At 41.7% G+C, this 14,773-nt stretch overlaps 1 protein-coding gene across 1 annotated transcript in view; it reads left to right on the top strand.

The window, feature by feature from the left end:
* CUBN (cubilin) overlaps positions 1-14,773 on the top strand; it is a 283,798-nt gene that overhangs the window by 22,669 nt on the left and 246,356 nt on the right. The window contains exons 7-14 of the mRNA XM_082385173.1: positions 200-301; positions 952-1,055; positions 7,063-7,189; positions 8,153-8,315; positions 10,646-10,777; positions 12,025-12,120; positions 13,970-14,088; positions 14,526-14,712. Of these exons, the coding sequence (XP_082241299.1) occupies positions 200-301; positions 952-1,055; positions 7,063-7,189; positions 8,153-8,315; positions 10,646-10,777; positions 12,025-12,120; positions 13,970-14,088; positions 14,526-14,712 (1,030 nt within the window). The remainder of the gene's footprint in view (positions 1-199; positions 302-951; positions 1,056-7,062; positions 7,190-8,152; positions 8,316-10,645; positions 10,778-12,024; positions 12,121-13,969; positions 14,089-14,525; positions 14,713-14,773) is intronic.

The raw sequence follows: 14,773 nt of genomic DNA, 5'->3' as shown, positions 1-14,773 counted from the left end.
GGAATATGAATAGGACTGATGATATCAAACGCTTTGTTTTTTCATAAGAGAGTTGATACGAAGAAGAATTTAAGTAATGGATTTAAAGTCTGGAGGAAGACCCTCCATTGATCAGGAGTAAAATGTAGTTTTATATACATGCCTGCTCTGAAACACGGAAAGCACGATTGTCTTGCTGACCATCCCGTCTTTGTTTCAGACACATGACAGAAAGGTCTGCAGCAGCAATCCGTGCCAGCACGGTGGAACCTGCCTCAATCTCCAGGATTCCTTTTTTTGTATCTGTCCCTCACAGTGGAAGGTGAGTCACTTGTCTTTGGTTAAAAATGATGGTGAGTCAGCATCGGTGGTTTCCTTGGAGTCCTTCAGACATATTTAATTCTCCGTCCAAGGTTTCTAGGATTCTGTGGTCTCCTGAATCAGAATGAATGACACCACGTACGCCAAAATCCAAACAGCGGCGGGCATGATTCTATCACCCACTGAATACTGAACCATCTTAAGGAGGGTTCACTGGATTGGATACTACGTGTTATTCTGGCTAGCAGGAATTTAAATGGTTCAGCCTTGAAAGTACTAAACAAATCTTGATATAGCCTGTACATTTTCCTGTCCTTTTCTATTAGTGATGAAAATGTTCCTGACATGTGCATTAAAAAGAAATTCTGTGACTATTCCCAGGCAGAGCTCCATCGTGAAATGAGGGTTAGTCTGTGTAAGGATTCTTCTCGTGTGACTGGTGTGATCTGCGAAGAGCTCTGTGTCTCTGTTGGGCCATACCTGAGTTCCAGAGGAAGGATGACTGGAGATCAGTCTCAGTTTTAATGTATTTGGCTTGACCGAGGATTTCTTTACTGTCCGTGTTTAAATCCTTCAACGTATCCTGTGAAGACTGGCCCCAGATGCTTCTGTGACCTGCGACACCTGACTTTGTTCTTTGTCTGAACGCAGGGTCCTCTGTGCTCCGATGACGTTAACGAATGTGAGATTTACTCAGGAACACCCTTGGGCTGCCAGAATGGAGCCACGTGTATAAATACAGCAGGAAGTTACAGGTGATTTTTTCTTTCCTTTTTTTTTTTTTAAACCAATAAGTATTTATTTTTCATACTCACAGGTCTGCATATTGGCCACGGTGGCTCCACCTCATTTAGGTTTGGTCTGCATGTCTCATTCTTAGGCCTGGGCTGGAGGTGTCCCAGCTGCCTGAGAAATGTCCTTCTCATGGCCAAGGTCAAAAGCCCCCAGAGAACTAAACAGAAATATGTAGTCTCTTAAAGCTTTAGCTCAAAACTGTCACTTTTGCCTGTTTTTTTGGTTTTTAAAAAAAATATCAGGGTGTGTTTTTGAAGGGCTAAGACATCCCCTGGTTAAAAGTGTCCAAGATTAAGCATCTGTATTACCAGCAAAATTAGGTGCTCCCTGGGGAAGTCACGTGGTGCTTATTTAACATACACGTAGCTATTTACTTAGATGGAAAAAAGCTTGTGTGACCTCAGCTCTCACCCCATGAAGAAATCCTTTCTCTGGAATCTCTGAGGAACGGGAAGGAGGCCACCATGGCTGGGGCAGAGAGTGAGGATGGCCCGGGGCAAGATGAGGCTGAAGGGTTAGCAGGAGTCAGAGCATCAAAGCGGCAGCCACTGAAGAGCCTTACGTAGACGAGGGAGGGACACCACCCCCCATACCAGCGAGCCCCTGCTGCCCTCATTCCACAGAGCAGAGAGCTGATAGATCACATCAGGACATCTCCATTCAAGCGCTAAGTGCAGTGTTCGCTGTAACCAGAGCAGAGACTGAACTGAGGTTCTCTTCACACGGTTCACGCTCACTGTCTTTCTTCAGTTAGCCATCAGGCCCTCAGCACAATCGTCAGGCCTCCCCTGTCTTCTCTTCTGATTGCCTCTGTCACGTGGCTCGTCTACTGCATTCTCCTGCTCTGCTCAGGCATCGCCCTCTGCAGGAGAACGTCCCTTCCCTTACAAAGCCGACTTAGGCATCCCGATGCGTCCATGTTCCCATCAAACTCTAGGAATATTGGTCTTTAAAGCTACACTGGCTGATGCACTATCTTGTTAGATAATCAAGTCCAAACATGTATGGCAGATCAACGTCAAACTGTTTCTGTAGTTTCTTAAAAATCACTCAAAAGAAACCCCAAACCTCTAGACATCATCTTTCCCTATAGTTTGGTGGATCTCCTATATTCAGTGATTATTAAAAGATAAAGAAATTGGTTCTGTTATGACAAAATCTTTGGGTGTGACCTCACTGGAGTAAAGAGCAATTATTTACTCTCTCCCTGGTATCCCTGATGTCTTGTTCTTCAATCCCCTTGTAACAATCCATTCTGACCTGTCCAGCAAAAATGAGCACAGTAATTTTGGTTTTGGCCTTGTCATCTGTTCACACACTATTTTCTCAAAAAGCAACCCCAATCTTCCTCTTTTTCATTTAGTCGATCCTTTTGTTCTTTTGACCTGATCTTAAAATTTTTTGCTCATTGCAAGTTACAAACTTAACTCATTCAAACTTCTGGTGGATGTGTCTGTGAGTTTAAATGTCATGCACACTGTACCGCCTGTGATGTAAATGAACTATTACATTATTAAAGAGCCTTTTGCTCTCTGGATTTTGTTTCTCATTTAAAGGAACCCCCTGATCCCTGCTTTCATAAACATTCAAGCTTGGGCCAGATCCAGAATGCAGGTCTAATCTTTCATTGCCTTGAAAGCATTATCTCCTCATTTCTGTTTATGGGCACTTATCAATGAAAATCGCTGCTTGCAGATATCGGTGGCAAATGACTCCTAGCACTAATCGTTCTTACCTTCCTGTTATGGAGGAATGTCCTGGAGATTAGTTCTCACTCTTGGTCTTCTGTTATCATCACTGTCTTCTGGAGTCTTGCAACTCAACACAATAACAAATGTGTGCAGCAGGGAGGAGAGACCCATAGACGGAGCCAAAATCGTTTTTTCCCCCCAGGACAAATTTGTATTTTTACCCCTGCAAAATAGAAAAGAAAAGAAAAATTTTAACGCAAGTATTTGCTGCATGTCAGAGGTTAATTTTTCCAGATACAAACGAGAAGGAGAGAGTGAGGGAGAGAGAGAGAGAGAGAGAGGAGAGAGGGAGGAAAGGAGGGAGGGAGGGAGAGAGGGCCACTGTATTTGTTGAGAGCTGCCTAAATGGCAGATTCAGCTTGATAGGGCAGCACTGAATTATTTTCTCTTGCACCGTCCTATCAAAGAAAGCCCAAGGACTGATTGTGCTGACCCTGGGAATGGTTTTGGTTTCTAGTTTCTGCCCTTCATAGATTTGCTGGAGGACGTTAGGGAGCACAGCACTTCAATCTGGTTTCTTCTTGCTGTGGGGATGGTTTATGAAGCCCCATGAATTCCAGTTGATTATCTATGACCGAAATACTCTCATTCAGGCATATGATGAAGTCTTTTTGAAGGAATAAAAGAGCATATCGAAAAATGTACATGAGCATAAGATTAAATGCTTGCTTTGTGGAATCTATGTGGAATGAAACAAAGATCCTTTAGATATTTTCTCGAGTTCTACTAATTACGTGAGGTGAGATCCTTGTTAATCAGTAGCTTCCCTGAGACTAGAAACCCCTTCTGGAAACTTCTGTGGGCAGTTGATGAAGGCAAACTTGAGACCCTGTTGAATAATCTGGATGTGCAGAAATGTGTCTTGGTGAGCAGAGTTTGCTCTGGATTTGCAGCCTTCTTCAGTCTCTGACTCTTAGAGCCCACTTACTTGAGGGAGACAAAGGAGTCTTTATTTAAGGGGATTAATAATTTTTAATTATAAAGACCTTTGAAAGATAAAGCGCTATGCAAATACTAATTCGTTGAAAGCCCCATTTCACAGAAAAATTTCTGGTAAAAATTCTTTCTTGGAGTAATGAAAGTAGAGCAAGAAAAACCATCGTCTGTTTTCCCCGACTCCTGTGGCTCGTGGTCTTGTCCCAAGTGCTCAGATAGCTAACAGGTAATATTTTGCCACTTCTCAATACTGTTATTGCCTCTTTATTCTGAAGAAGTCATTCCTATTGTTTCCTGCTGACTGTGGGTCTCGGACAGTCCGTGGGATCCACACTGGCCATGCATGGACGGTGCATGTTATGTACTTCAGGCTCAGATCTAGAAGGCTTTATAGGGCAAAAAAAAAAAAAAAAAAAAAAGTTGAGTTTGTTGTTTGTTTTTTCTCCAAGAACACAATGGTGTTTATCATATTTTATTTTACTTATCTCCATTCTTATCACTGGTAGATTTTAAAACAGGCAGAGCTTATGATGGAGGATCATCTGGTTTTAGCTCAGATGGTAGTTAGGTATTAAACATATTACCTCTTTTAGTTAGTCAGTTATATTAATATTGAACCATGGACTCTAGCACAAGTTAAACTATGACCATGAAGATATATGTGACCTCGTCTCAATTGCCAAATGCACTTGCAGCGTTTTTGAAGATGGAAAAGCCTAGTTTTTTTCTGCTGGAACCAAATCAGCAATAGAAGGTCATTACAAAAGTGACTTCTTCAGGGAGGCATATAATTCACTACTCTTTTTCCTTAAGGGTGTATCCAGACACCTTGAGAATATACATTTTGCATGCAAACACTGTTATGTTAAAAAGACATGTAGAAATGGAAAGTCTTCAACTAACTCTCCCTTTCAGAACATGGGAATGCGATGTGGAAAAACAATAGTACAGGAATAACACTGACCTACGTTTTAATTCATCTTCTGCCAATTGCTAATTAAGTGCCTTGGGCAATTTGAACCTTGCCAGTAAAATGGGATTAAAAATATTTGTCTTTGAGGATCATAGTAAGGAAATTGCTCTTGTATTTGGCTTCCTTCCTCCCCTTTGGCTTTCTTCTTCTCATGTTATCTAAACTTAATGAAAGAAGTATACTTTGTAGCTCATTAGGGAAGTACGTAGGATTAAAATATACTCCTCTCCAAATGACAATAGCAAGGGAGAAGGAAGAGAGAGGACTTAACTGCAGCTCTTCTCAAATTTCAAGTCCTTTTCCAATAGTAAATCACTTAGTGATAAGATAAATGCAGTTTCCTGAGCACTTCCTACAGGAAAATGCCTTTAGACCCCAAGGTGAAAGTAGTGTTCATAGATTAGCACTTATATTTTACAAGAAACAGGCAGAGGGAGTAATTATTACATGGTCTAAGGTGAAGAGTTAACAGGAAGGGTCAAGATTTAAACCTAGGCAGTCTCGTCCCATGGGTTCCTGAATACTCAGACTTCTCATACATCATAGACTCAGAAAGCTAGTAATAGTTGGTTTAAAGATTAAAAAAATTTTCCTTTGGTGGGTGGAGGTGCTGGTAAAATAAACTTTTAGCCAGGAAACCACCTGGATCAGATCCTCAAATGTGTGCAAGAGATGGTCCAAAGTCCTGCCATCTCCAAGAGTCTAATTAAATTGTCTGAAAGAATATTCTGTGTACGGCTGGGAGAGTAAAGAGGAAAGGGAGGAGAATATGAGAGGGGGAGTATGGAAAAAGAGAGATGAGAAGAAGATCAATAGCTTATGGGTAAGGAATGAATAATTGAATTTCTTTTTCAGTTTAATCATGTATAGCTATCCATCTATGACCTTAATGAGAAAGGCAACCTTGGAATGCTCAGAAATGTAATTTATTAATGGAACAGGTTTTACAGAATTATATATTGATGTTGCAAATTGCATGGGACATACTTATACCAAAAAAGTATTTATCTGAAATTCAAATTTTAAACCGGGCATCCTGTATCTTTATTTGCTAGGTCTGGCAACCCCACATGTGAGTGCCTGAATGGTATTCACCATACTCTTACTCTCCATCTCCGGCCACATTTGTTGGTCTCTTTCTTCCTTAGAACCCACTCGAAGGTGCCACCACAGCAGTTGTTTCTGAGGCCTCCATGGCTACACCGAGTTCTGTGCCCAGACTGTGGCTCCTGGAGCTTCTCCAACAACCAAGCTCCCCTTTCCCTCACTGCCAATCACACATTTGTTTTTATCCATGGACATCAGCTGAGCTCTTTGTGCCTCAGCACGTATCGTTAAAAGAGCTTCTTTACCAGGTAGAGTGGCCCCTTTTCCAGAACACTCAGAAACTAGTTCACGGTCCATGGCCACACAGGTCCTCCTCGTACCTTGACTCTGCCCTTGGCCCCAGTGGCCAACATGGCTCAAGTCAGGCAACCAGTGCCCTGCGGGCCTGGCTCCCGCTCCATCAGCTGTGCTCAGACGTGTGTAAAGAAGTGTAGCTCTGCGATTCCTCTACCTCCCCCCTCCCCCAGCCACCATCTCACACCGTCCACATTCCCTCTGAAGCTGCAGGACAGATATAAGACTAACTCAGCAACTTTAAGATTACCATAGCTTAAAACCACTTTGCTTATTTGATTATTAGGAACTGAAATCTCATGACAAAACACCCAGGGCTAGTTTAGGTAATACGTGATAATTACATCTTGTGAGTTACAATGTGACAATGGAAGAAATGTTACTATGTTAACTCCTGTCTTATGGATAGAAGTGTTGCCCTTGTAGTATAATCACCATCATCATAGACTCTGAGATGTGGATATACCACTGTTGGTGAGGTTATGCAAGCCTAGAGAATATTCGGGAATTTATCCATTCAGTCAGGGTCACCTGGGCTTACTGGCGGGTCCGGCTGGATGGACTTTGAAAGGCTGCGATGACCTCTCCCTGTACCATCCTGAGGAGCTCCGTCCCCCTTAGTTTATAGATGGCTGACCTTTGAAAGCACTGTTTGATGACCTGATAGCAGAAGAATTTATAGTGGTAGTCGTGCCCTCTCACCCCATATTTGACATGATAACACATTTACTCAATCTGCCGCTTAAAGAAGAGCACGGTGGTTTTCTCCCAAGACGCCAGCCAGTAAATCTGGTTTGCTGGTTTATGATTCCACGTGAAGATCACTGACCTGCGATCGGAATTACTGCTATTTTTTTATTGATGCTAAGAAACAGGTCCTGACGTTGTGCTTTGTGTGACCAACAGTTGTCTCTGCTCGCCTGAGACCCACGGCCCCCAGTGTGCATCCAAATACGATGACTGTGAGGGGGGTTCCCAGGTGCGCTGTGTCCACGGCATCTGCGAGGATCTGGTCCGGGTGCAGGCTGGAGAGGTGGGTGTCTTCCGGAGTGGGACCCCTCGGGAGAGGCCTGGGTATTAGTTCCTCCCTCGGCGTAGCCGTGTACAAGCAGGACCCTGTGGGGCTGCAGAGGGGAGCCACGTCCTGCCCTTAAGCCGGCCTCAGATGAGGAAGGTTGTGACCGTTGTCTATAAATAAACAGAAAACGGGACCCAGAGGTTGATTTCATTATATAAATCCGAGCATTTTTTTATTATTCGTCCAAGAATCTCGCTGTGAGACATGACCTTCTCTTGGCCTTGTGAGTTTTAACGGTGACAAGACGTGGCAACACAAAAGGCCTGCCCTTGTTTGCAACATTCAATTTTAAGGAGTCTGGATTTTTCTGGCCGCCTGAGCCCCTGTGACTGCTGCAGACTCTACCTCCCTGAGCGTCCCCTGCGCTCTGGGTCCTGGCGACCTTGATTCCTGGCCCTCAAGGTCGCCCAGCCCTGGCCCACTTGGCCTTGCTGGAGACCTTCCGGTCTTTATTTTTAGTTCTATTTTTTTCTGCCCATGTGATGGAAAATGGTTCCCTTCCAGCCATGGTGGGAGGGGTGGTGGTGGGTGGAACCTTCAAAAAGGAAACAAACAGAATTGATTTTCCAAGGTCTGTGCCTACATGGGTGTTTTTCCCTCTAAAAGCAGAGCAGGCTGAGTGGATTGACTTTAATTATATTGACTTAACAGCTCTTGATTGTTGCTCCTCTTTCCCAGGTATCTTTGGGAGCAAATGACAGGTTTCCCTTATTCGAAAATAAAGCTGTTTCTCTTTTTTTCATGGTCTGGTCTAAATGCTTAATCATATGGGAAGAAAAAGAGAAGCCACTCCACTGGCCTCATGGAAATGAACGTTAGAGGAGAAATCAGTTTCCTGTGGGCTCGGTGAGATTTCCAAAGGCTTTTCGTGCTCATCTTTCTTGATTGCCTTTCTTCACACCCTTGTCGTCCTGCCAGCCCAGGTACAGCTGCCTCTGCGATGCCGGGTGGACGGCCCCGTCGAGCAGCGTGGCCTGCACGCTGGACAGAGACGAGTGCAGCCTCTGGCCTGCGCCTTGCTCAGCGCTTGTGCAGTGTTTCAACACGCCGGGCTCCTTCTACTGTGGCGCCTGTCCCGCAGGTATGTGGACGTGTCCCCGCCCGGCCAGACATGGCTGGCAGCCAGACAAAACGCCAGAACCAAGTTCTTCCCACTGCCGAGGGATAAGAATGCTGTTTTCAGGATGGCTTCCGATCCAGTTTCATGTCCTGAGTCACTAAATCCCACTCCAGACCATCTTACTGCTGTAACAATTCAACAAAAGAAATGGGGGGTTTGTCCCAAAGTGTGCCAGAGTCAAATTTTGGGGCCAGGGTTAGCCATAGAGTTTGGGAGGTCAAACATTTTGTTGCTATGGCTGTGAACTGATTAGACTTGAGATCAAAAGACACGTGCTCTGGTCCCACCTTTCATATGAACCAGATGATGGTAGACTTGGGCAAACTGAGCTCTGACTGTGTTCACTAGAGTCCAGTAGTCCTCACCCGGGTGTGTCGTTAGAAGACCCTGGGGCCTGGCTGTAAACAGGGTCGTCCAGCCCCATCACAGACCCACAGAGACCGAACCTCCAGGGGAGGTCCCTGAGAATGTGGACTCAGGGCTCAGAGACTGCCTGGGTTTGAGTCAAAGCTTCATTTCTTACTGTGAGATCATTCTCCTCCTTTCAAGGCATGCTTGCAGAGCACCTGCTGTGAGCTGAGCACGGATCTGGGTGCACTGGTAAGCAATCGACCAGACCCCAGAGAGTTTACAAGGCCCGCCTGCACTCCTTGGGTGTTCTTAGAAAGCGGAACCCAAGAAGAATATAATAACTGCAGCTCTTCCTTATGAGGGTGTCATTAAGGCACTGTGCTAGGCAGTTTCTAATTCATGTAGCTACAACAGAAACAAGAAATGGTGGGAATTAGTATTATTCCCATTTTGAAATATACGAACTTGAACCTCAGAGAAGGTAAATAACTTGCCCGAGATCCAAGAGCTTAGCCTCAGTCAGGATCCAAACCCAGGTCTGCTTGGCCCTGGGTGAGAGCCGAGCTGTTGAGTTCTCCCTTATTCTCTCTTGCCAGGGAACCTCACATGCCTGTTGGTTCCCTTAGCAATGTCTGGTTTAGTGACTTTCTCCAACTTACATGTTTAGATCTTGTACAGCTAGAAAGACGCTGAAGAAAACACGTCAAGACCTTTTCCTTCTTAGTTCTCAGGGGCAAGCAAAATGTGCAAATAATCATGTTCTTGAAGGTAATTTGCCAATGACAATCTTTAAAAACTAGAAATCAGAAAAGTAAATCATTTAAAGTATAACCTGGGCAAAGGTGTTCTTACGTTTTTCTTTTTATTGTTGGAGAAGAAAAAGAGAAACACAAACTTTTTGTTTTCCTGTCAATCACCTTAGTTTTCCCTGAATATCAAAGCAATATATGCTCTTACAAAATATAAAGAAACTATAAAATTATTTTAAAAAAACAGAAAAAATATATAGTCATCACTTAGAACCACCACTAATGTTTGAACATATTTCCTTCCAGCTTTTTTCTATGCATTCAATTATTCACCCACAAATATGATAATTTTCTCAGGTAGATTTTTAGAAGGGGTCCCTACTTAGATCAAAGAAAATAACTATTTTAAAGGATTTAAAATGTTTTAAAAATTCTTATAATTTTAAATCATTTCAATTGAGTAATAAAACTCAACAGTTGAATAAAACAGCTGTGTCTCAAGTAACATGACAATCCCTTTCTTCTTCAAGCTCCTTCTCCTGATGAAACCACTGTCAGCAACTGGTTCTCTCCTCTTCTGCCTTTTCCTTCACTCATACAAGCACACAGACCTATATGCAGGTTTCAAAAAAATTCTTTCCCCAAACTGGGATCACAGCTCTGCATATATTTCTAAAATTTGGTATTTTCAATTAAAACAATACGGGAAAATTCTTTCAGTGTGTGTGCACATATTATTAAAATAGCTTTTAGCATCCAACGGTATAGATGAATCATAATATTTTCAGCTATGCTCCTATAGACCATTGAGAGTTTTCTTTCCCATTAAACCGTGCTGCAGTAGATACCAGTTTACCTACATCTTTATGTACTGACAGTTTTATCATTGCAGAATATGTTTTAAGAAGTGGAATTGTTAGTCAAAAGGTATGTGTTTTAAAATTTTAAACGAATACTCCTAGATCTCTTTCCCGATAGGTTTTATTAATTTAACTTCTGACTAACAGCATACAAGACTACCCCATGTGCCCACCTCTTTGCAGGAATTTGATGGTAAGTATTGAAAACAATTTTTGCCAATCTGATAGGTAGGGTATATCTCATTTTAATCAGTGGTTCCTCACACAGTTAAGCAGGTTTTCATGTGTGTTTAACTATTGAAGAGCTAACTTTTCAAACCTGTTTTTCTAGGCTGGCAAGGAAATGGACACATTTGTGAAGATATCAATGAATGTGAGATAAGCAACGGCGGTTGTTCTGTGGCTCCACCTGTCGAGTGTGTAAACACACCTGGATCTTACCACTGTCAGCACTGTCCCCCAGGTGCTACACCAAATGTCCTGATGCCCTTACGGGCAAAACATGCATTTGAAAACAGGCTCTTGTGTTCCATTGTAAACATGACTTATGTCTAAGGAGACAAACTGAATAGTGCAAAAAGTTTTACTTAACTTATGGATCCAGGGCACATTAGTTCAGCTATGTGATAAGAAAGAAATAAAACATATTTTGAATATCAATGGAAAACAATAAGCCTTTACAAACTGTGAAATAGCCTCTTGAGATAATGCAGAACTTGACAGATGTTCTCTGTGGATCACAGACCTATTGTTGCCACAAATAATTTATTAATATAATGAACTCATGAGATGTTTTCCATATAAAGTTAACTAAATAACAGACGTAATAGTAGGCATATCATACATGTGAGTTTCCTTTCTCTTCTGGAAAGAAGTCATGACTCCTATTCTCTAACCTAAACTGAGTTACTATCCAAGAAGTTCAGGGAATTCTAAGGGGTAAACTGAAACCCTGTATGTTTTATTAACATGAAATAACAGTACTTTGGACTTTTAGAATAATTCAGCTCCAAGATCTTCAAAGTCACTGTAATTAAAAAATGTCAACTTCCTTGGTGTCAGCACTTTCTAAGTCTCCCAGTAGTTTCATTTGTCTTTTTAGTTTTATTTTTGTCATTAGAAACAACCCTGAATGTTGCTTCTGAAATCAGGTTCCTAATTCTTGCTGTCCATTTTCTTTTTTTAATATTTATTTATTATTTTATTTATTTATTTGGTTGCACTGGGTCTTAGTTGCGGCTCGTGGGCTCCTTAGTTGTGGCTTCAGGCCTCCTTAGTTGTGTCATGTGGGCTCCTTAGTTGTGGCTTCAGGCCTCCTTAGTTGCGGCAGGTGGGCTCCTTAGTAGCGGCAGGTGGGCTCCTTAGTTGCGGCTCGCCAGCTTCTTAGTGTGGCATGTGGGCTCCTTAGTCATGTGTTGCGAACTCTTAGTTGTGACATGTATGCGGTATCTAGTTCCCTGACCAGGGATTGAACCCAGGCCCCTTGTATTGGGAGCATTGAGTCTTATCCATTGCACCACCAGGGAAGTCCCTGTCCATTTTCTTAACTATGGAATTTTATTTATGACACATTACATTTACATTTTCTGTTTTGATGGTGGAAGATCTCTAGTTGGTCTGGTTCCTGTGATATTTGATTCTCAGATTAGGATTCTTCTTCTTGCATATTCCTGACGTTGTTTTTCATGCCCCTGCTCTTGCTGTGATCAGGGTACCAGGGCGATGGAAGAGTCTGCACCCTCATAGACCTCTGCTCGGTCAATAACGGAGGCTGCCACCCACTCGCGTCATGCTCCTCGGTTCTGGGTAATGACTCATCTCTCCCTCTGGTTTGGGGTATTGTAATATGACCTTCTAAAGCAAACCAACATTTTAGAATCAAAATCCTCTATTTTCAAAATTCTTACTTTGGTCTTCAAACCAAAAATTAATCCATGTGATAAAACTATACATTTGGATTTTTAAAAATGCAATAGGCTATGCTCTTTTATTATCTGCTCTAATTTTTGCAATTATTTCCCAAGATAATTAAGCCAGCTGATAAATGCATGACTGTATTCCAGCAGGAAGGAGAAAAGGAGGAAGGAGGACCTGTCAGCTCTCTTTAAGGACTCCCCTTTCTGGGCCTTTGGCTGCACTGAGCCGGGCCGCAAGGGAAGCTGGGAAATGTAATCTTTGTTTCAGGTGCCCATGCCCCCGGGTAAAATAAGGAGTTCCCTACCAAGGAGGGGCAAATGGATCTAGGGTGAAAACCAACAGGGTCTGCTGTGCTGCATAAAAGAAGCTTCACCTCCTACAATTTAAAAAAATACATACATATTACTAAATTTTCTCCCAGAAAATATATCAATTTATATGCTCATTAACAGTGTGTGAAAATATACATTTACCCCACCCTTGACAATAAAGGGTACTATTGCTATTTTTCGTTTTGGTCAATTTTATAGGCAAAAATTGTCTTCTCATTATTGTAATTTTGATTAAATCAAAAAACTTTCTGATTACTAATAATTCATAATGAATACTTTTTAGACAGTTACTGGCCATTTAAAAATTTTTTTCATGTCCTTTGTTCATCTGCTTTCTTACTGATTTGTAAAATTTCATTAGGTACTATGAGGATATTATCTCATTATCTGTCTTATATTTTACATGTAATTTTCCTGGATGTTGTTTTTATTTCAAGTTTTTTGGTTGTATTTTCTATATAGAAGTTTAAAATTTTTATGTAGTCAAAAAGGTAAATGTTTTCTTTTAGGGTTTTTCCTCTGGTAATTTGGTCTTCCCTACCAAACTCTTTAAAAATAGTCAAGTACATGTACTCTCATTTATTTTTAATATTAAAATCTTTGGTCTTTTAAAGATTTGTTTTTATCTATAGCATCAAATAGAGGTCTAATTTGATATTTTTGTCCAAATAGGTGGCCCCAACTCCATTTATTGAATAACGTATCATATCTCTCGTTATTTCAAAATACCACTTTTATTTTTGCTAACTTGTCATATCACATATATGAAAGAATATGTGTGTATATATATGCATGTATATATGTGTATAACTCTTTAAGTGTTTTTTAAATGATTAACAGCCTACTGAAGTGGTTAGGAGCATGAATTCTAGAAGAAGACTGGATTTTACTTTTCCCTGGGCTCCACCATGTTCTAGTTGTGTGTCCCTGATGAAAGGCACTTCATCTCTCTGTACTTTGTCTTCATCTGTAAATGGAAATTATAATAGTACCTATTTATAGGGCTCTTGAGAGGGTTAAGTTAGTCAGTATGTGTACAGTGCTTGCAACAGATACTGTCCTCAGAGGAATGCTCTTTCCTGCCGTCAACCCCTCCATGATAAGAAACTCCCCTTTTCCTTGGCATGCCTCACATTTGTACACAACTCAGGACCATGACATACAGGCTGACAGCACCAGTGTCAACCTGCAAATAAACATTGCAAATGTGTCATGTCTTTCTTATTCTTAAGATAAAAACTAGAAAAAAAAAGATTCTAATATTTTCTCCTCATACCTTGCCTTGTCTGCCCCTGGGGATGTGTAGACTTTGACGATTCCTTGTTTAGACGACAGAGCCTGAGTTTTGTTACTGGGTCAGAATGGAGGGGACCTGTATTTACGCATCCATTTGTTTTTCTAACCAGGTTCCCTACCGGTCTGCACCTGTCTCCCGGGATATACTGGAAGCGGTTATGGGCCACATGGATGTGTGCAGCTCAGCAGCATTTGCCTGAGTCACCCCTGTTTACATGGACAGTGCAAAGTGAGTCCTTTCCTCTTCCTGGGGAAACTGAGTACTGGAGAATAATTGTAGTTCCACTTCTGAGAAATATGTTTTCTATGATTTACAGATTTTAAGGTAATGCTTCAAACTTAAGATAAACAACTGTCAATAACTTTCAGATAAAAGGTAGGTACTAACTTTAGTTCCCAGGAAAAACCAATGAGTTCATTTTTTCTCTCAGTGATTTACAAAGCGGTAAAACAAAGCCTGCAGTTTGACCCAAATACATCTGATTTCTTATACTTTGCAATTACCATTGAAATGCATCGGTACAAGTTAGGCTACTGGAAGATGCTTATGGTTCGACACCTTCTACACAGAATACATAGCACTGCTGTTCTTTATTATTTGGGTTGGTTCCAGTTTATTGTCTGTCCCTTTGTTCTATGACATTATTATGTTTCTTCTTCCCTTAGGAAACAGTCTCTGGGTATCTTTGTAATTGTGAATCGGGTTGGGCAGGTATCAACTGCACAGAAAACATCAATGAGTGTCTGAGCTACCCCTGTCTGAATGGGGGAACCTGTGTTGATGGCATTAATGCTTTCAGTTGTGAATGCACACGTTTCTGGACTGGATTTCTCTGTCAGATTCCCCAGCAAGGTACGCTCAGCATTTCTTGTACCACAGATGCTCACAGGTTAGAAGTATCATCCTTGAGTGA

This window comes from Balaenoptera borealis (assembly GCF_965194805.1).
Source record: "Balaenoptera borealis genome assembly, chromosome: 3".
Lineage (NCBI taxonomy): Eukaryota > Metazoa > Chordata > Mammalia > Artiodactyla > Balaenopteridae > Balaenoptera > Balaenoptera borealis.
This window is presented reverse-complemented; position numbering and strand designations above follow the sequence as displayed.